The 21,181-nt window shown below is 38.1% G+C and overlaps 1 protein-coding gene across 1 annotated transcript in view; it reads left to right on the top strand.

Moving 5' to 3' along the window:
- Positions 1 to 18,652: 18,652 nt before the first annotated feature.
- Positions 18,653 to 21,181, top strand: part of LOC306881365 (collagen alpha-1(XI) chain-like) — an 86,284-nt gene continuing 83,755 nt past the window's right edge. Inside the window, exon 1 of the mRNA XM_079435437.1 lies at positions 18,653 to 19,014. Coding sequence (XP_079291563.1) covers positions 18,894 to 19,014 — 121 coding nt within the window. The 5' untranslated portion in view covers positions 18,653 to 18,893. The remainder of the gene's footprint in view (positions 19,015 to 21,181) is intronic.

Below are 21,181 nucleotides of genomic sequence, written 5' to 3'. Positions count from 1 at the left end.
TGCTCAAAGAAAATCTATGTAAAATGCTGTGTATAAGGTCAATGAACCCTATTTCCTAAACTGGGCCTCTAAATGTTGGTTGAAAGTAGAGTGCTAGAAATTTATCTTTAAATGGAAATTTTGATCACTCTGTGTCTTTTTTTTTTCCAGGCATCCCCTGGCAGCATGATGAATGAATGGCTATCAAAGGAGGAATATTGATCTTGCGTGATCTGGCACTGGCATGAAGGTCGCGGTCAGTCAGAGGCATGATAGGGCTGCCACCAAATGGTCATCTAAGGTAACCTGAACATATGTGGTATTTCACAGCCACAACTTCTGTGTAAACTCACAGAATTATGCTTTCAGCTTATCTGATACTTAAAACTTAATCAATACTTTATTAAACCCAGTGTCTTAAAGTTAACGTTTTCCTTTCTCAAGCAAGCCAAACCAAAAAGAAAGATGACCAGTCATAAGAAAAAAAAAAATTGAAGCATAACCCATATTTAGCCGTTTAAGCATAAACCTCTCAAAATTGTGTTATATTTATGTTAAAAACAAAGTGCCAGTGATGTATGAAAAGTAAACTAAAATATATAATCTCTTAAAACAAGTCTAAATATCTTGACAATTTTACCTTTCAAGTAAATTTATCTTGCCAAATTACAAGAAAGGTAGGGAAAAAAATATGCTACTTTTTCATTGATATGTAGACATTGTAAGGGGATTTTACAAATGGAAAATCAATTTTAAAATAATATATTGTTTAACACAAAATTTACTTTAATCTATGGCCGTCAATCATGATTTAGATTTTTGTCTCTTATTGCAAAACGTTTGGGCACCTCTGACCTGCAGTATATATTGTAATTAATTTGCTGTATATAAAAACAAAAAAACTATGTTCCCTTGTAGATAGCTAAGTAAACATGTATGCATGTTTGCACAGGAATATGTGTATGAACCATATTCAGTTAATTTGTGGAAACAAATTTGTACCCAGACGTGAGCTAAATCACATGACAAGGCCTCCTAAATACTTCTTTTGGGGACATTCTCATTTGTATAAAAAATACAATTAAATAAATTTTTTTTAAAAAGTATAGGCTACAAATAAAGTAAATCAAGTTTATTTTTTAAATTGTAAAAATGCAGAATGTTTTCTGTTAGGGTGTGGTTTAAGGTCAGGTTATAGTATATATAACTGGCTTTATATAAAAGCAACATAAGTCTATGAGATGTCCTTATTTTGATAAGTAAATGTGTGTGTTTGCGTGTGTGTGTACCTGTTATTTCCTACATTATACGATGCTTGTGGCAACATTTGGTCCCCATAATGTAGGGAATACCAGGTATACACACACACAAAAACCCAAACATTTACTTATCTATCGAAATTGTATGTTATTTATTTATTTACCCATGAGGAAAACAGCTTATAAATGTGATGTTTTGTTTTTATTTTTTGTTTTTGGAAAAAACTACTAAAACTGCAGAAATTTTTGTGTGAGAGGTAGCGGTTAAGGGATAAAAATTACAGTTTGTACAGTATAAAAACCATTACAACTATGGAATATCCCCATAAAACATGGAAACCGGCGTGCGTGTGTGTGTGTGTGTCACATTTCACACACTTAATTTAGGAACTTCATTTAGGACAAAAGACATAGGTTGTAATATAACTAGCTGTATACAATAGAAGTATATGGAATGCCCCCATTTATATAGTTAAGTTAACGTGTGTGTGTGTGTGTGTGTGTGTGTGTAATTCTGTAACCGTACGATCCAGGAAGTTAACGTAGGCCACGTAGCATTTTGATGGAGGCTCTTGAAGATTTGAATTAGGAGACAGAGAGATGTGAGAAGGAGGTACAGTTAGAAACAGAGCTTATGTTGGCTCTGCGGTCAGACAAGGGCTCCAAGTCACACAAAAGTATATAAAAGTAAAATCTTTCTCTCTCTCTCTCTCTCTCTCTCCATATGAACTTACAGAGGGAAAAGGCCCTGAGAAACAATACACAGGATGATAGAAGTAGTCTGTTGGTGATAATGTGGTTAAAATGTGGTTTAATGCTGTTCTTGAAAACACCTCTTTCCACTAGAGGACACTCCACACAATAAAATGACATACGATAATAATAGTGAGCAGAATTCTTTTAAGTTGGAACTGCTTTTTTTTTTTTTTTGTCCATTTTCATCAGACAATGAAAGAAATTGCTATTATTCTCCCCAAAGAAAGAAAGAAAAAACCCAGAGTGACGCAGTTTGTACTCAAAACCCACATTCCCACTGACTCATTCAGAAATGGTCACTAAGTTGCCTAACTTGACAGACTTCAGCTCTTGCCAGGCTCTTGGGAGGTGTTTCCCAGTGTGTGCCAAGCAGTCTTTAGCTTGGCACCAGGGTCTCTAACCCTCACTTAGATTGGCCAGACCATTTTGCGTGTCTTCACTGACACACTGAACCGCTGCTTCCCCTGACATTATGCATTTTTCATGACTACAGGGTTCCCATGCATATTTAAGACTTTAGGCTAAACCAACCACATGTATGCAATCTTTGTCAAGGCATCCGTTGACCCACTGGCATCATGATCGTCCAACGCAGGGATTTTGAAACTGTATAAGCACTGCCTTTTAGCCAAGATCATAATTAAGCAAGTGCTGCACATATTTGAAGCAAGCTTGACAAAGCCACAGTAGACTGGAATATGGTTCTGTGGTTTCATACTACTAACTGAAGCTTCTGCTCTGTGACATCATGCCACCAATTACAGTGGTTTGATTGCAGGTTGTCGAAAAAGCATGTGCTGCATAAAAAGAAGGACATTTGTCATTTGAAAGCTTTTCTCTGAAAAGCTTTCTGCGACCAAAAAGTGCACTTGAAATGGTTTATTTACAGTGTATATGGACTATATTATGCATTCTGTCATTAAGAAAAACATATCTACACAAAGTATACTGAATGTTACAATTAATGCTTTGGGGATATTTAATTCACATAGATTTTTAATTCATATATTAATTACAAATGATTATATATAATATACTGTATAAATTGCATATTATATAACAATAATTATATTGTTAATTTATTGTATAATTAATTTCTTAATGTTTTTAAAAGTCTCTTATAAAGGCTGCATTTACTTAGTAAAATACGTAGTATTGTGAAATTTTATTACAATTTAAAATTGCAGTTTTTAATTTTGATATATTTCAAAATGTGATTTATTCTTGTGATGGCAAAGCTAAATTTTCAGCAGTCATTATATTTGATATACATATGTTTAGCTCACCTGATCTTAAACTTTTTGTGTAAAATGATTTTTTAGGATTCTTTGATAAATAGAAAAAAAAAATAAGAAAAACAGCTCTTATTTGAGCACTCTTTTGACTTATGCAAATCATCAATATACATTACATAACTATATACAGTCCCAAAAGCAAACCCACCCTTTAAAGGTATAGTACTGCAAGTACTAGTGCTTATGGAAACAATGACACTTCATGGGAAAAACTGATTCCACATGAGGTAATGCTTTTTAACTGCTTCCAGATATGCTACATAAGCCTATGCATGCTGTCAAAGTTTTTAAATCTATAACATCCATAGTACATTTGTTCGATCAGAGCTGTGTCTGCTGAGACTCAGCAAATTGCTCGCAGCTTGTAATTGTGATATTTCCAACTGCATTTGAAGAGCACATACATTCTTGTAGACATCATTGGCAGCATTGGTGCTTTTGTGAAATTACACTTTGTTGGTAGCTTGTATTAAGTAGTGTTGAGTACAAGACTAAAACTGTAGAAAAAAATGTATAGTTGTCACAGTAATCATGACTGCTTCTAGATTAATTTGTAATCCAAAAACCAGTAGTTTGACGCATACACACTACTTTGTGATATTCTACCTGATCTGCAGAGGGCACCATGGAGTGAAGTTGTGTCATTCCTTTACTCTTTTAAACCTTAGAACAAAGGCTTCTGTTTTTAGACACACATATCCATTGTTGTTTTTCCACCTTCTGCTGTTTTTATTGTCATACCATCGTCTTCTTCTTCAACTAGTTCCTTAAATCAACGGCCCAACTGTGAATGTTTCCTCCTTGGGGACTTCGATACTGCACATGTGTGCATTGTTGAACTGACAGCGTGCTACAGGTGCACGGTCAGCGTGGATTATTCTTACATAATTGTAAGTGTCATGTTTATCTGTGTCATTTTTTTAACACTTACAAACTCATTTATTTTTGTTTGGCTGACTTGGTCCGTAGCCATTAAAAATCGACTGGCCAGCGTAGAAGCATGACATTCATAACAAAAGCAGATTGGATGAACATTTTCTGTGCTCCAAGTAACTTCATCCACATTGGGGCCTTCTGTTTTTTCCGTGACCTCCACACTGAGGTGTCAAGGTCATAGGATAAACCTTTCTCAACCTGGCTCTTCAGCCCCATGGTAGCTAATTATTCAAACATTCTGTGGCTAAGGGATCAGGGCTATGGGGAAAAGTGTCCGGTGGAACAGATGCTTGCTAGCTATCTGTCCCCTAAGTCAGCGCCATCCCTGAAGACTCAGACATTACCCACCAAGCTATTCAGAACAACATCGGCTTTGGTGGGAAAAGCTTATATAATGGCATGTCAGGTTGGAGCTTGCCTGCACACCATGGCAGTATTGCAGGCATACAAAATTGACCTGCTCAAAGAACTGTATGAAGGTGAGGAGATGGGTTCTGAAGATATTAAAGAACTCTGTCGAGCTGCAGATTTGTCTCTCTGTGCCACCAAAGAAACGGCCAGAGCCATCGGCCATTCTATGGCTATGGAGAGACATCTCTGGTTGATTCTGTCTGAAATGAAAGAAAAGAACAGGTTCTTCCTGCTGGACACCCAGCTAGTGCCTTCTGGCCTCTTTGGCGATGCAGTAAATGTGGTCATTGAGAGGATTCAGGAGGCTAATAAACAGAAGCGTAAGGCTTCTGAAAGTGAGGCTTCTTAGGGCAGGCCCCTCTGGGGAAAAGCGGTGTACATCTCATCATGCAGTGCCTGTCTCTCTTCAGTGCTCTCAGGAGATTGGTCTGATAACCCTGCCACCTTCAGTGCTTCAGGGCACAGCAGTCTCCAGTGAGCTCAGTTCTCAGTGTCCACCCGGAAACAAAGCAGCTCTGTCGGGGTGGCTTGCATGCTTGAAAGAGGTCATTAGAGCAGTCAGATCAGTCGTCTCTACCAGTCATCCACTTCAGGGTACTGGACTGACTGCTCAGACTTCTTTCAAGAGACGGATTCCCTTAGTACAATTTTTGGCAGTGTGGAAGCATCTGCCAAATGTGTCTCAATGAATTCCGCAGACTGTGGAGAGAGGCCACAGCAGAGGTCTCCAACCCTGCTCCTGGAGATCTACCACCCTGCAGATTTCAGCTCCAACCCCAATCAAGCACACCTTATGCAGCTAATCAAACTGTTCAACGTTACTTGAAAATTATAGGCAGGTGTGTTGAAGCACGGTTGGAACTGAAATCTGCAAGATGGTAGTTGGGAGACCCCTGGGCTACAGAATGCAATTCGGTTATCATCCACCTTATTTCAACGTGGTAGCGCCCACGGTGGTACATCCCAAGCAGTCTCTGGTGATGGAACAGGAAGTGGCTACTCTGTAGAGCAGGGGTGCCCAACCCTGTTCCTGGCGATCGACTGTCCTGCAAAGTTTAGCTCCAACTCTAATCAAACACACCTGCCTTTAATTTTCACATGACCCTGAACACCTTAATTAGTTGCTTCAGGTGTGTTTGATTAGAGTTGGAGCTGAACTTTGCTGGACAATAGATCGCCAGGAACAGGGTTGGGCACCCCTGCTCTGGAGGCATGAGACCATAGAGCACGTTCCACCACTTGAGAGAGAGTCCGGCTTCTACAGCCAATAATTTATTGTTCCAAAGAAGAATGTGGGGTTGCATCATGTCATAGATCCACGTCAACTCAATCATTCTGTCAAAATGTTCAAATTCAAATGCTGATGTTAAAACAGATTGTGACTCAAATCAGATCCAAGGACAGGTTTGTCACCATAGATTCGAAGGATGCATATTTCCATTTTTCCATCCTTACCAAACATAGGACGTTCCTGAGGCTTGCTTTCAGGGTCAAAGCATATAAATATTGGGTTCTTCCATTTGGCTCCTCTCAGTCTCCAGGTCATCCGCATATTAAATTATACCTACGATTGGTTGATACTGGCTCAATCAGAGCAGATAGTGGTTTGTCATTGATATGTCGTCCTCACCCATGTGAAAGAGCTGGGGTTAAGGCTGACTGCCAAGAAGACAACAACCAGGCACATCGGTCTCCTGCTCATACCCAGGGGCGTAGATACGCAGGGGACATGCCCCCTCTCCCTTTAATATCACGTAAATTCTTCCCCCACACTTTTTCGGGCATGCGAGTTCACATAAAGGTTTTCCAGAGCCAGTGTGAATAAATATAGATTTAAATTCAAAGAGACAGGATAGTCTGTTGCATGACCTGATGTTTTAATCTGACCCAGAATAAGGCGAGATGAACATCACGGAGCGCTAAACACTCATTACATGCAGTGCGTGTTCAATCTTACTCGTAGCCGGAGGGCGTTCTCATGCAGAAAGTTTCACCAGGAAATTCCTAATATGGACAAATATCCAGCTATTGCTGTATGAAAACAACTGTTTTCACAGAAAAAAACAGACGAGTTTGGAATTGCGACAATATATGGTTTATTTGTGTTTTTCAAGTCATCGCCAGGTAATAAATAAAGTATACGAACAATGCAGTGCTAATTGACATAGCATTCATTACAGTATATAAACTATTCTGCCTTATGGGATAAATAAAAAGTTTGTAGTATATAAACAAATCATTATTATTAGTTATTGTCCAGCAGTGTATCTGATTTCTAAGCCAATTAAAAGTTGTTTTTTTTTTTAAGTTGCCTATACACTGTCAGGTGTGGGTGAAGGGATAGAGCGAGGACTCAATTGCAGGAGGCAAAAGGGCTTTATTAATACAAAAAATTAAATAAACAGACTGGCAAGGCAGAACAGGACTTCAAACAGGGTAACATCAACGACGACATGAACACGCAGGACATGAACACGCAGCTAATGAGAAGACTTATAAGCCACGTGTTCACAAAACATGACAAACATGAAAGCACGCAGCCAGTGAAAAAACACAAGCTGCGTGCAACACAGAACAAGACAAAACAAGAGAAAGCACGCAGCCAAAGAACGAACTGCGTGCAACAAAACAACCAAAAAGAACCCAAACCGCGTGCCAAACAAAACACACACACGTACACAGGAGCGCACGGCCCGAGCGAACTCGAAATCGCACGCTCCCACAGCAAGAACAAACCTGGAGCGTGAGTGTCCGAACCCCGACACGAAACCAGAACAAGACAAGAGTGCCGGGATTCAAACCCCACGCTCCAACATGAAACAGAGCACGCAGACAAGAGAGCGCACGGCCCGAGCACACTCAGAGCCGTGCTCACCAGAAAACAAGACAAGAAGGGAGTGTCAGGGCTCTGTCACAAAACCATGAATAAACTACGTGACAGAACCCTGACACTACCAGTCAAAACTTTTTAAACATTAAGATTTTTAATGTTTTTTAAAGAAGTCTCTTCTGCTTAGAAAGCCTGCATTTATTTCATCCAAGTAGGCCTACAGCAAAACTTAAAATGTAATTTATTGGGATTTCAAAGCAGAATTTTTAGCATCATTACTCCAGTCACACGATCCTTCAGAAATCATTCTGATATTCTGATTTGCTGCTAAAAAAAAAAAAAAAACATTTATTATAATGATGATGTTGAAAGATGTTGAGTAGAATTTTTCAGGTTTCTTTGATGAATAGAAATTCATAGCATTTATCTGAAATAGAATTTTTTGTAACATTATAAGTGTCTTCATCATCACTTTTGATCATTTTAAATCATCCTTGCTAAATAAAAGTATTAATGTCTATCATTTATTTTCCAAAATAAATAAATAAAATAATAATTATACTGACTCTAAGCTTTTGAATGGTATAGTGTATAATGTTACAAAAGCTTTTTATTTCAGATAAATGTTGATCTTTGGATCTTTCTATTCATCAAAGAAAAAAATTACTCAACTGTTTTAAATATTAATAATCATAATTAAAAAGGTTTCTTGAGCAGCAAATCAGCATATCAGAATTATTTCTGAAGGATCATGTAACACAAAACAGGAGTAATGATGCTGAAAATTCAGCTTTGATCACAGCAATCAATTACATTTTACAATATAATCAAATAGAAAGCAGTTGTTATACATAGTAAAACTGTATTTTGGATCAAATCAATGCAGGCTTGGTGAGCAGAAGAGTCTTCTTTAAAAAAAACATTACAAATCTTACTGTTCAAAAACTTTTGACTGGTAGGTTATAAATATTACATGAATGTTATATTGTAATGTGATAATATATATATATATATATATATATATATATATATATATATATTATTACATTTCTGTCCCCCTCACTTCTGAAATGATGGCTACGTCCCTGCTCATACCGTTGCGATTCTCATTGCCATCAACAGTGTCAGGCTAGGCCATCCACTCACTGTGAAACAGTTTCAAAGACTGTTGGGTCTGATGGCAACTGCATCCAATGTGAAATCTTTTGGCGTGCTGTACATGAAACCCTTGCAGTGGTGGCTCAGGACCAGGGGGTTTTCATCAAGGGGCAACCCATTTCATTTTGTTTTGAACATGGAAACACTTCCTCTCAGACCACAGAGGTCATCATGTGCTTGTTCGTACAGACAACACATTGGTGGTCTCATATCAACAGTTGGGGGGGGGGGTTGTTTGCGGTCATGCCCACTTTGCAAACTGGCACACCAGAACCTCCTGTGGGGCCAGAGAAAGCTGTCTATATCATATACAGTATAGCTGTCTATACTCCCTGAAGGCAATCTATATTCCTGGGCACCTCAATCAGGGAGCAGGCATCAAGTCGAGGCAGTGGCTGAGGCCAGGGGAGTGGAGACTCTACCCTGAGGTGGTGGAGCAGATTTGGGGGGTGTTCAGCCAGGCTCAATTGGACTTGTTTGTGTCTCCAGAAACCTCTTGTAGTCCACTCTGGTTCTCCCTCACACATCCAGCTCCTCTGGAATGGGATGCTATGGTACAGACGTGGCTGAGGCTGCCTCTGTACACATTGCCCACGTTCGTTCTGCTCCTGGGAGTTCTGGAGAGTGTCTGCTGGCATGAGGTCGGTCTACTTCTAGTAGCCCAGTTCTGGCCGACCTGAGTATGGTTCTCAGACCTCGAGTCCCTTCTCAAAGTCCCTCTGTGGGAGCTTCTGACTCAAGCGGGCAGCGCGATTGTGCATCCATACTCGGAATTATGTAAACTATGGGTGTGGCCTCTGAGGGGGCACAAATGATAGATTCCAGTCTCACAACTGAGGTTTTAGAGACCCCACTCCAGAGCTCTGAGTGGAAAACTGAGTTGAGCCGAGTAACAAAACAAACTTCTAGCCAATCAGCAGTAAGGGGCGTGTCTACTCATGATTGCGGAGGAGAGAGCGCTCAGTGTACATGACAGACATTAGCCGAGCCGAGCAACGACAGAAAGATAGAGATGGCGGATAAAAAACAAAAGAGGAAAACGTCTGCGGAACAAAAGAAGGCTTACACTATGTCTACACCGGATGCGACAGTTGTTGTGTCGTGCCGCACCGCAACAGCTAAAGATTGTCTACACTGGACGTGACGTTGAAAATCATTTAAAAGTTTTGTCAATATGTCATAAATAGAACGCGGCAGCAGTTTCTTGTCGGGGATTTGTCGTGTCACGACATGCCGCATCCGGTGTAGACAGCATCAATGATTATAATGAGTTCTATAGTATTTTGTCGCTCCGCGCCGCTTGCGTCCGGTGTAGACACGGTGTTACGATAAGGCAATACGTAGGACCCGTGTAAATATCAGATCAGCTTTCCAGCACTGAAGAGAAAGCGGGAAGGCCTGCGATCGGACGCCGAGGAACTTTCGGGAGCCAGACCAGAAGAAGCTTATTTTAGTTTGTCCAGTTTGAGGACAGGGCACCTATGTCCACAGAACTGCCCTCAAAGTAGACATTAAGCATTAACCCTTAAATGCATGAATGTTTCGTCAATCACTCGTACATATTCGAGTCTTTAGAGACCCGGACCAATATATCCAGCATGGATGGATCCTAAACTGCTGCAATAGCAAAAAACTCTCTTGATATTTTAAGAACCATTACAGAAGAATAAAATAAAGCATATTTCATTACCTTTTGAAACTTAGAAGGGTTCAGTTTGAGCAGATGATTGTACCATTGCTGTCATCGTCAGAGCGCACTTCCACAGTACATTCAGCATCTGACTCATATTCGCGATCTCAAACATATTTGCAAAATTCGCAGTGACTTCAAAATCAATAGTTTGATTGCTGGCAGCTTATTTACCACATCCACCATCAAATGACAGTGACATGTATATTTTATGGCATACAGCAATTGCTCTGCAGTATAGCCATTCAAACCAGTTCAATTTTTGCTGATGATATTCTTTTGTTTTAAGCCTGCGGTGATTAGGAGTGAAACATCACATCATTATTGTCTATTAAACAGTGCTACCCCGAGGGATAAAGGTGAATTGCACATATTGAGTCATCAAATATTTGAATATTTTTGCGCAGAAAAAATATACTTACACTAATACACACCTTGGGTCACTAGCGACCCTATACACTTTTTATGAAAAATTCATCAGAAAACAGACATTCTTTTAAATTTTGTTATTTTTTTCTTGTTTTATTGTTTATAATGAATAGATTGAGGAATACTAAGAAAGCTGATGTATAACTTTAAAAAATGAAGGAGGGAGAGGGTAGTTAACGATGTCCCGGGTCGCTAAAGACCCAAGGTATGCATTTAGGGGTTAAGCTTATGAGTGGTCTGACTTCTCTTCACCTCTGGTTCAGGGTCTACTCAGCTAGGGGTAGGGCGACATGAGGCAATGGGATGGTCATCCCCACTCATCTTTGTTAGGTTTTATAACATAGATGTGAGGACCACTCTTGTCGCTACGTCACCCTGCCTGTGACGTCTTGCCACTCTGTTGGACTGATTTCACATGTGCTTCAGTACTCTGTTACACAGAGGTGTTCCTAAAGCATTTCTGGTGCAGCGTCTTGTTCCCCTTGGGGAATCATGGTTACAGATGTAACCTATAAACTTTATTAATGGAAGTTTAATCTATTAATAATAATCTGCAAATTAGTATATACCATTAAGTATGAAGTTTCTGTATAAATTGTGTTGTTAATTTGAAGTTCTTGTTAAATGTATGTTTAGGCAGGACTTGGCTACACTGTGAAAAAAAAAAATAATAATTAGGGCACAGTGAACTGTATTAAAATGAAGGATTTTTTTTACAGGTGTTTTACCTGTAACAAGGTTCGAAATAGTATGGCATTGCCAAAATCACTTTACTTGGCCAGTTCGATATGAACCACTAATCCAAAATAAAATATTCACAAATGTTTGAAGCTTCATGAAGCAGTGTTTCAAAAGTTCTCATCACTATAATCACCAGTCATGAGATTCACAAAAACTAAAAACTCTGACCTGATTTCTGCATTTATTTGTTTGTTTGTTTATTTTTGCTATCTAATTATGTATTCCACATTACTTGCAGTTTTGTCTAGTCAAAACTGTATATATTATACTACTTTGTTTTTGAAGGAAATTTCTATCACTGGTCAATGTGGTCTGGCCACTAAATAAAAGAAAGATGCAAATCAAATGCTTAATGGAACAGGCATTAGGTCTAGATTGATTAAAAAAATATAACGAGAAATGTTGTCTTATCAATGGCCAGGTAAGAAAATACATCAAAGCTACGAGAAAATGACTCACAAACTATTGATGCAATTGTAGCTCTGTGGATCACCAGGAATGCAAATGGAAACAAAGCTTTGACCACGTTGGTAAAGACCATAATGGAAAACCTGTGCAATTTCTTTCCAGTCAGACTGTTCCATCACACTATTAGAAGCAGATGCTTCAGAACAAGTAAAGTGTCAGCTGATGAATTGGGGAGGACACTGGTGGATCTCCTGTCCTGTGTATGGACATGAGGTAAGTCCTCCATCATCCTCAGCTAATGGGTTGCAGTGGTGTCATGTTATACTAGGATCAATAACAGCATGTAATATTGCTTACAGGTATCTCTTTGTGTGTGTGTGTTTTAACAGATGTCAAAAGGCAAATCCCTTGATGTGACAATTTACAAGCATGCGATACTGTAAAAATGCAAGAATTATGACATCAAATAATAATAATCATAAATGTAAACCACATTTATTGGTTTTATATTTATAAATTTTATTTATTTTTTATAATAAAAATATATTGTAATGATAGACATTTGAACCTAGTTAGACAATCCATTGAACTTTTTTTTAGATAATGTATAGGACAGATCATTAAAGTGGGATAGTGCTTATAACAAATACTTTTGCTGCCATTTAAATACTACAAAAATATTGTGTTAATTTCTTATATTACAAAAATTGTTATTTAGGCCCATGAAGGGAAAAAAATAGGTTGGTTTTTGGAACATGATAGCTGCTTTGTTACTGGTCCAATCCACATCAGCCTTACACTATTCTTCTGCTTTTCAGTTTTATCAGGTAACACTTCATATTAGGAAACACTATTCACTATTTAGCTACTAATTATTACCATGCATATTATTAGCATGTTGGATGCTTATTGATTCTATTAAAGCACATCTAAAGATTTACTCTGCATGACCACTAAATCCTTTAGCCATACACAATACCTCAACGTGACTACAACAACTACCGAACTTACTATAAATAAGCAACAAAATAGGAGTTTAGCAAAATATGAGTTTACTGAGGGAAAACTCTTAGTTAATGGTGAATAGTGTGATCTAAGGTGTTAGCTTTTATCTTCTGAGAAAAGACCCTAGTAATTTTGCAGGAGTTTCATATTGAAGCTTCTACCACAAACAAACAAACGATAAATAAATAAATGTGCGACTTTTTGTCTCACAATTCAGATTTGTGAGGTTTTTAAACTCGCAATTGCAAGAAAAAAGTCAACTGTGAGATAAAAAATACAACTCTGTGAGATGTAAACTTAGAATTCAGAGGGGAAAAAAGTCAGAGTTGCAGGATGTAAACTCAAGATTGTCAAACAGACGCAAACATGTCTTATTGTAGTTACATACATTTTACAGCTTGATACTCTTACTGCATGTAATTGCATTTTCCCCAATAAATTTGAGGAGAAATCCTTTTTTTGTAATTACTATCGAGTCATAATTTAACAATCAAAATAACGTTTTTGTAGGTGATGCATATCCCTAATAAAAATGTATCATTTGGAAGAGCTTTTCCTTTTTCCAGTTGATTTTCTGTGTGTTCGGTGAGATCGGTTTAAGGATGACCACATCCACTATGATGATGTCAGGCAAATGAAAACTTTCTTCTTTTCTTTTTTTTCCTCCAAATGACAAAGACAGTTGTGGCAATTACTTAGGAATGTTACATTTTATTGCCCCCTAATATGTAAGGTCATCTGATCATAAAACGTATTTCTTCTGCTTTACCTCATGTCCTATTTGCTGAACTCCCATTTTAACAATCCCTCCCACTCTAAAGACAACATTAGAACTGAAAGATCTTGTTGACATGTTTAAACTGGAATTTGGTATAGTCTTAAGTCTAAAACTTGTCTAGATTTGTCTTTCTCCAGAAGTCTTTGAATTGGCACTTCCTGTTTAGTCTGAAGAAAGTGAATGGAGAGTTGTGAAGGAATGGGATAATGTGTTTTCCAGAGCACCTAGTCTATCTTAGAGCCTGCAGTGTAAACCTTAAAATGTTCTTTGTTTACTTTTTTCTCCAGAGATCGTGCTGAGTGTTTTTATTTTCATCATTTCCCTTTGTTTTTAAGCAGCATACTGATTCAAATTAATCAGCTTAACCAAATGAAGATATTGCTGTATATATAAAAGGAAATATACAGTAGGATTTACTCCTTAAGATAGATTTGGTTTGTCTCTTGTGGTGTTCTAATCATTTGTAAAGCATGTCCCAAGTGTGAACATTGATTAACCTCCTCCAGTGGCATTCCCTGTGTATCTGCACCTAAGAAAACAGATAAGACTAGCCAATGCTAATAGATGTAAAGAGTTAAATCTATCTGTTACAGTCACTGATGTCAGTGAGTTGACTCTATTGCTGTCAGAGTTGTTTAAACGAGTCGTGTGATCATTTTAAATTGAATAGCTCTGGGAATAGGCTCTGCTGTAATTAATGTACAGATGTGCTGTGAACACATGCAGAAAAGCTGACGCTAATTATACAGTTTGAACTGATTTATTGTAAGCCATTTTCTCACTGAATATTCTGTCATGCTTTTCATTTCTCATCAGAAAGTAAGATTTATAGGACAATTGTTTGTACACTATGCTGTATTTCTGAGCTGCAAATCATAATAAGGACAGCAGTACTATTGTATCTATTTCAAAGGGAAAGTATTCAAAACAAAACCTTCAGAGCACTGACGACATTGCTACATTAAACCTCAGTGAAAATCCTGCTAATAAAGAACATGTAGAGACACTAATCAGAATCACTCCCTTGTAGGATTACGGTAAAAAGACAAAACTATAACATTTCTATAGCATTATGTTCTTTGAAGCTCCATTTAATAGATTCACTGATTAAAACTACTGGTTTCTAAAAGTATACAGCATGTGACCAGTTTAAGTAATTGAATCACATGAAGTGGAAAAGTTTAAACCACAGAGAAATAAAAGAACAGATTTGAAGCTTTATCATTGAAAACAAGGGCCTTGGCTTCTGTAAAATCTGTTTAATATCTTTCATTCTTACTGTTTTTACTACTGTATGTTTCAAGTGTGCTCATTAATATTAAATCTTACCATGGAGACAGACTGCAATCAGTTGATAAGCGTCTGTTGTGAGTATGAGATTCAGTTTACTTGTGGTGGGTGTTTAGATTCACATGTCCTGGTTGGGATTTCTGAATTGCTAAAATGTCCAGGTTTTTGCTTTGTATTCCTCTACAGTCCTCATACATGATTTGTGCATACCTGCATGTAGCATTTGGAGATTCATTGGTAACACTTTAGTATAAGCACCAATTCTCACTATTAACTAGTTGCTTATTAGCGTGCCTATTATTAACATATTGGCTGTTTTTTAGTACTTATAAAGTGCATATTCCGCATGACCATACATCTGACTCAATACCTAAACGTAACTACTCCATTACTAACTATTGATAAGCAGCTAAGGCAAACGTCATAGTTAATGGTTTGTTAATGGAGATAATTGGACCCAAAAGTAAATGTGACTGAATCATTCATGAAAAACTACCATTTTATAGAAATATTTGAAGACATCCATTGCAGGCTTAGCAGAGGCACATACAGTATACAGTCATTTCAATAGTCACAACTTTGCCATATACTGTACCATACAGTGAATTACTTTAAATTGAAAACTATGAGTTCATATAGTGCAATACACTATTTCCTTGGACATTGCTGCAATAGCCCAACCAAATAAATTTGACCACTTTTAAATAAATAAAAAGATTGTATTAAGCAGCTGGTTATTCTTCAGCACTGAAGTTCTTGCTTAGACTGGAACACATTCCAGAGTCTTGTGGTTAGGTCAGTCTTCAATAACCAACCACACACTTTTACTGTAAGTTCAGCCTACCCTCACGGCAACAGCTAATGTCAGATAACAGTACGTCTGAATGTATTAACCCTGTTGATCTCTCCCAACCAGCAAAATGTCGTAACACTACCATCCAGCATGGGATGAAACCGCAATCTCATGGCAGGCCAAGACAGACAAAACCTCAAAAGCCAAGATGTAAGCAGTGACTTAGAACAAGAAACTTTGAGGCCAAGATCTAACCAAAATCAAAAGGCCTGGAGGAGCAAAGCAGACCGAGATCAGAGTAGGAGCAGGAGTCATGCCTCAAAACTTCTGGTCGATCAACATACAGTGTAGATTCATTTCAGCTGCTTTTGAAGAGCTAACATCTAAAATGTAAATTGGCATGAGCGAGTCCTCCTTTTGAGTTAAATTTGAACTGTAAATTAAACTAGTCAAACAAATTGAAAGCTTTGGGATGTCTAAAAACAACAAAAGTGAAGGTCATTCACTTACAATGGCTCAATTATAGAATAATTATACTATGCGGGGTATAACTTGGATGTATGTGCACTGATTGCTTAATCATATGGTTTATAGATAAATGAGCAATACAAATATGGATCTTGCTGTAAATCATACGTTCCAAACAGAATAAAGACAACTATAAAAACATTTAGAGCTGCGTGTCTTTATATTTCATGTTTTTGTTTTCATCTCTTCTGTCTGCCCCAGTTAAGGAGTCAGTTTGTGGTTTGAGTATGCCAAAAAGATTTTTAATTCAGGCAAATGTGAATGAAAAGAAAAAGTAGAAAATGACACACTAAGACTTTGCATAATTAGCATTCACAAATGTTCAATGGACAAAGTTGAAAACCAGACAGAATATTTTGGCAACGGTTTCTCAAACCCCTATTGTGTACTTTGTGGAAAATGAAATGAATGCTGACTGCATAAGGTAGTTTTATCTGTCTGACACATGGAAATCTTTCCATGTTCCGACTCTCGTTACTTTATACAAGCAGGAGTGTTTTAAAGCTTGATGCATGTATTATTTTGTCCTTGGTTTTTAAGTTTTAAACTTTAAAAAATGACACTCAAAAATGACATTTTTCAGTAGAGTTTGAAAATAAGCATTACATTACATCACTTTCCCAACAATGAATGCTCTGCAGTGAAGGGGTACCATCAGAATGAGAGTCCAAAAAGCTGATTAAAAACAAAAATTCACAAGTAATCTACAAGACTCCAGTCAATTAATAAAGAAGTGTGTGTGTGTGTGTGGGGGGGGGGGGGGGGGGGGGGGTTAACTCTAAACTGTCACTTCAGGCCAAAGTAGAATCCATAAGCTTTCAGTGAAGAAAAAAAAAAAAACATTCTGTTGTTCTCTCACATCAAAATCCACAGACATATTTCTTTAGAACTGTATTGTATTACAAACACATTACGTTTTGCTTCACAAGACATTAATTGATGGACTGGAGATGTGTAGTAGATTACTTCTCGATTATTGTGATGATTTGTTTAAACTCTCATGCTGACGGCACCCATTCACTGTAGAGGATCCATTGGTGAGCAAATGATGCAATGTTACATTTCTCCTTTAATAATCTGGCATTTTGCCCACTAAGCATCTTTTCAGTGAAACAAGTGTTTGAACCCTGAACCTGTCCCATCTGTTATTGAATCGCTTCTAATTTTTACAGCATTTTGAAAGAAGAGACATGTGAAACAGTTTCTTTGTTTCAGTTCTTTTATTGCTTCCCTCTGTATTCTCTGAAAGAATCTGCATGGCCCAAATTAACTGCAGGATAACGCATAATGATGGTTAATGTGTTTTGAATTTCAGTGACAGTTTACCGCTGTTATGCTGTCAATTATGCATCTAAACATTATACTGTGGACTGACTGCTGGATTATACAGCTGACTCCTGCCCGATGACTTTTAAAGAGTAATTATTTTCAGACATATGTGGTCCAGCAATCCCATAAGCAGACTCTTTTAAGAATGTTTCTGGAAAGAATTCTGACTTGGCCAAGAAGTGTCATCTGTAGTTCTCATTCATGTGGATGGTATCTTTTCTGGCTATCATTGCTTCTTGTGGAATTTTAAATGGGCTACTTCAGGCCAACATTTGGAACTTTAAAGGAACATTTTTCTGAGCAAAATTTTGCCTGGTTTGACTATAGTACTTGTGTGTGCCATCACACCAATTTAAGTTTAGTGTCATTCCAGCCATTTCCACTCAGAAATAGTTTCCAAAAGTGTTTTTTTTTTTTTTTTTTTTTTTTTGAGTGAATGCCATAGACAAACAATTTTAAGTCCCCAGAAAGCTTTTCAGTGAACCAATTTTTTTTTTTTTTTTTTTTTTTTTTTCATGAGTGTGAAGAACTTTTTAATAATCTAAAGACATTTTTTTCCACTTTAAAGACTTTTTGCATAATGGAAAGATTATATGAAAGTTAAAGGTTTTTCATGGACCCAGATATTCAAAAAAATAATAAGAATATATAGTGGAGCAAAATGCCATTTCATCAGGTTTGCAGTGGAAATTACAGACAGCTGGAAATTAAAAATATATATGCTGAAATAAAAAAATAAAATTTTTGGTGGTCTGCAAATGTGTAAGAAAGTAAAATAATCCTTATCCGGTCCTATGTCACTCATTTAGGATGCAGGATGATAATCCGCGTTATGTGAGTCTCTCCTCCGGTAAACCGGTGTCCCATCATCATCCCGGTGTTGTATGATCCCTCAGAGTAGATACACCTTTGCTCTGAGTTTTCGGGGGAACGGCGTCAAACTTTTGAAGCTCTCATAAAAATAATGGGCGGATCTTTCCAAGACTAGTGATTTCCCCGTGTTCATTTCTTTTTTCCTCACGGGTCAGGTTTAGTCCACACGTCCAACCCTCCAAAAGACTTGGGCTCTTCAGGGAACAAACCGGTTTTCTTTTTTTCATGAGAGCCCGTTTACCTTCAGTCTGAGAGTCTACTGGGCGGAGGGACTGAGGAGTTTGTTCACGACGAAAACCAATTGATTTTTTTTTTCGCTCATGGCAGTGCAGAAATAAATAAAAATAATCTGGATCGTGGAAAAGGAACGAATTTGAAAATAAGACACAGTTGAGGGCGCCGGTCATGGATAAGGATAAGGAAAGGTGGTCCACGAGATGGAAAACGAAAAACTGGCTCAGGAACTCCGCTTTAAGTGCAATCTTCAGTCTGACTTTTGTCCTACAGGCAACACATGTGAGAGCAGGTAAGGAAAAGGTTGAGGAGCATCGTCACGAGCCTTCCAGTGATGCAAGGCTTCAATATAAACCTGCATATAGTTATATATAATACTTAAAATGTGTAGTGAATTTCACTGTCAGAATATTATAAAATTAGCTTGTATATATTGTAAATTTTATTAGCTGTATCTCAAAACCTAGTGAGCTGCCTACCTAGACAGCATTTATGGCCATCATAGGCTCGTTACAAGGTTTTTCTAAACCTCAATCTCTAACAACTATTTTAAATTATATTTAATAATAATGGCCAAAATGCTGCTTGATGAGAAAAATCTTTGACTAAGTGATATAAGTGTTCTGGCTGTTAATAATGCCTTTGTTTCAATATCGACATACCCAGCATTTTATTTTTTTAAAAAGTATACATATATGATATTTAGCTATAGATTTATTCATGTCTAATAGCTACAAGTTGCTGCATTTGAAATTTAGATTGGAAGAATCTACCAAGACAAATATTTGAAGTATTCTGTTACATGTAGATTCGCAGAGTTGTATTAAATGTTGTTAAATTAAATATGGAAATATTATATTTGTGTAAATACATTTTAAATACCAGTCGCACTGGTGACCCTGATCTTCAAAGGTTTACATATACAAAACAATTGGCTATTTCCCAAAAGAGAGTGGTTCAATAAATAGCAGAAAGGTTCATGTCTGTTATATTTGACCTGTTGATGAGGCAGCATTCATGGTACCTGCACTACCCTGCACACACCAGTGAGGCACTCGAGTGTCCAGAATTAGTTTAGGAAATGTTATTGCTCAGACAGAGAGAGACACCATTTCTCCACACTATCCCAGTCCACACTAAAGACCCATCAGCTGTCAGAAAGCTACTGTAGAAGTGGACACATGAGTGTTTTAAAGTGGCCCTATCCATCATTTATACTTTTAGTCTTCCTGTACAGGCTACTCTAAGTAATAAGCAAAATTAGGGCATCTTCTTTGTGACTCACCTGTATACTGTATGAGGATCAGGATAGGAACAAACTGTTTTTTGTATATTGTCTTTCTAGTAAGCTTTCAAAGAGCCTGGTCTCTCCTGCTTTAAGCTAATACAAAATAGTATAATTACTCTGTAAAATGAGAATGAGTAGCCTATATTCCCTTGTTGCTGTTCCGATGGCCATTTCAGATATATAACATACCTCTTTCAAAATGGCTGCCTGATAATGTCTTCATCACATTGCACTTCTTTAGGCCAATTGGGAGGTGGGGATATTTTGAAAGTGAGTTTCCACATTTTTGGTTTAATATGAATCTGTTACGGAAGCAAACAGACACACAGGAATATATAAAAGGTAAGGTTTATTGTACAATGAGTATGGTCAAGGGATTTCCAGGGTGAGTGACAGTAGTATCGATCTTGAAGAGTACAATGGTACTTAGGCTGAACTACGTGGTTTGTTGACAGGAGCTTGTGGATAGCTTGACGCCACACACCTCGACGCTTCGTCGTGACGTACAGGGACTGACAGATAGGGATCCAGGACACGGAGGACAACACTCGGAGAAAGAACAAGAGGCAAGTTCACAGGCAGGGTAGTAACAGGTAAGTATCAGCATATACTTGCGTAGAGTCCACTTCGTTGGAACGAGACCGGACATTTGACTGAGGTGAGGTGTGTGGCTTTATAGTGGCACTTGACGAGGTGACGATGGTGTTCAGGTTTGCTGATTAGAACTCAGGTGAGGATGTGCGTTATGATTGGCTGGGGTGAGAGCCTGGTCGGTCTGTGACATTACCCCCCTCTCCACGGCCCGCTCCAGAGGACCGAAAGTTCCGATGTCGTGGTGGCCTACCTCTTCCTCTAGGGGCTGGACGCCCAGGATGGGTCATATGGAATTCTTCCATAAGCGAGGGGTCTAGAATGTCGTTTCTGGGAACCCACAATCTCTCTTCTGGACCGTAACCTTCCCAGTCAACCAAATACTCCAGGTGGCCACCACGACGCCGGGAGTCCAGGATCTCCTTCACTTTATACACTATGCCATCCTCCAGAATCAGTGGGAGAGGGGGTTGCTTGCTCGGACCAGGCTCTGTGGAAGGAGAGACAGGTGAGTGATAAGGCTTAAGAAGGGACTCGTGAAATGTGGGATGGATACGATATTGTGAGGGTAGCTGCAGTT

Source organism: Barbus barbus (assembly GCF_936440315.1).
Source record: "Barbus barbus genome assembly, chromosome: 15".
In the NCBI taxonomy this organism is placed as follows: domain Eukaryota; kingdom Metazoa; phylum Chordata; class Actinopteri; order Cypriniformes; family Cyprinidae; genus Barbus; species Barbus barbus.
This window is presented reverse-complemented; position numbering and strand designations above follow the sequence as displayed.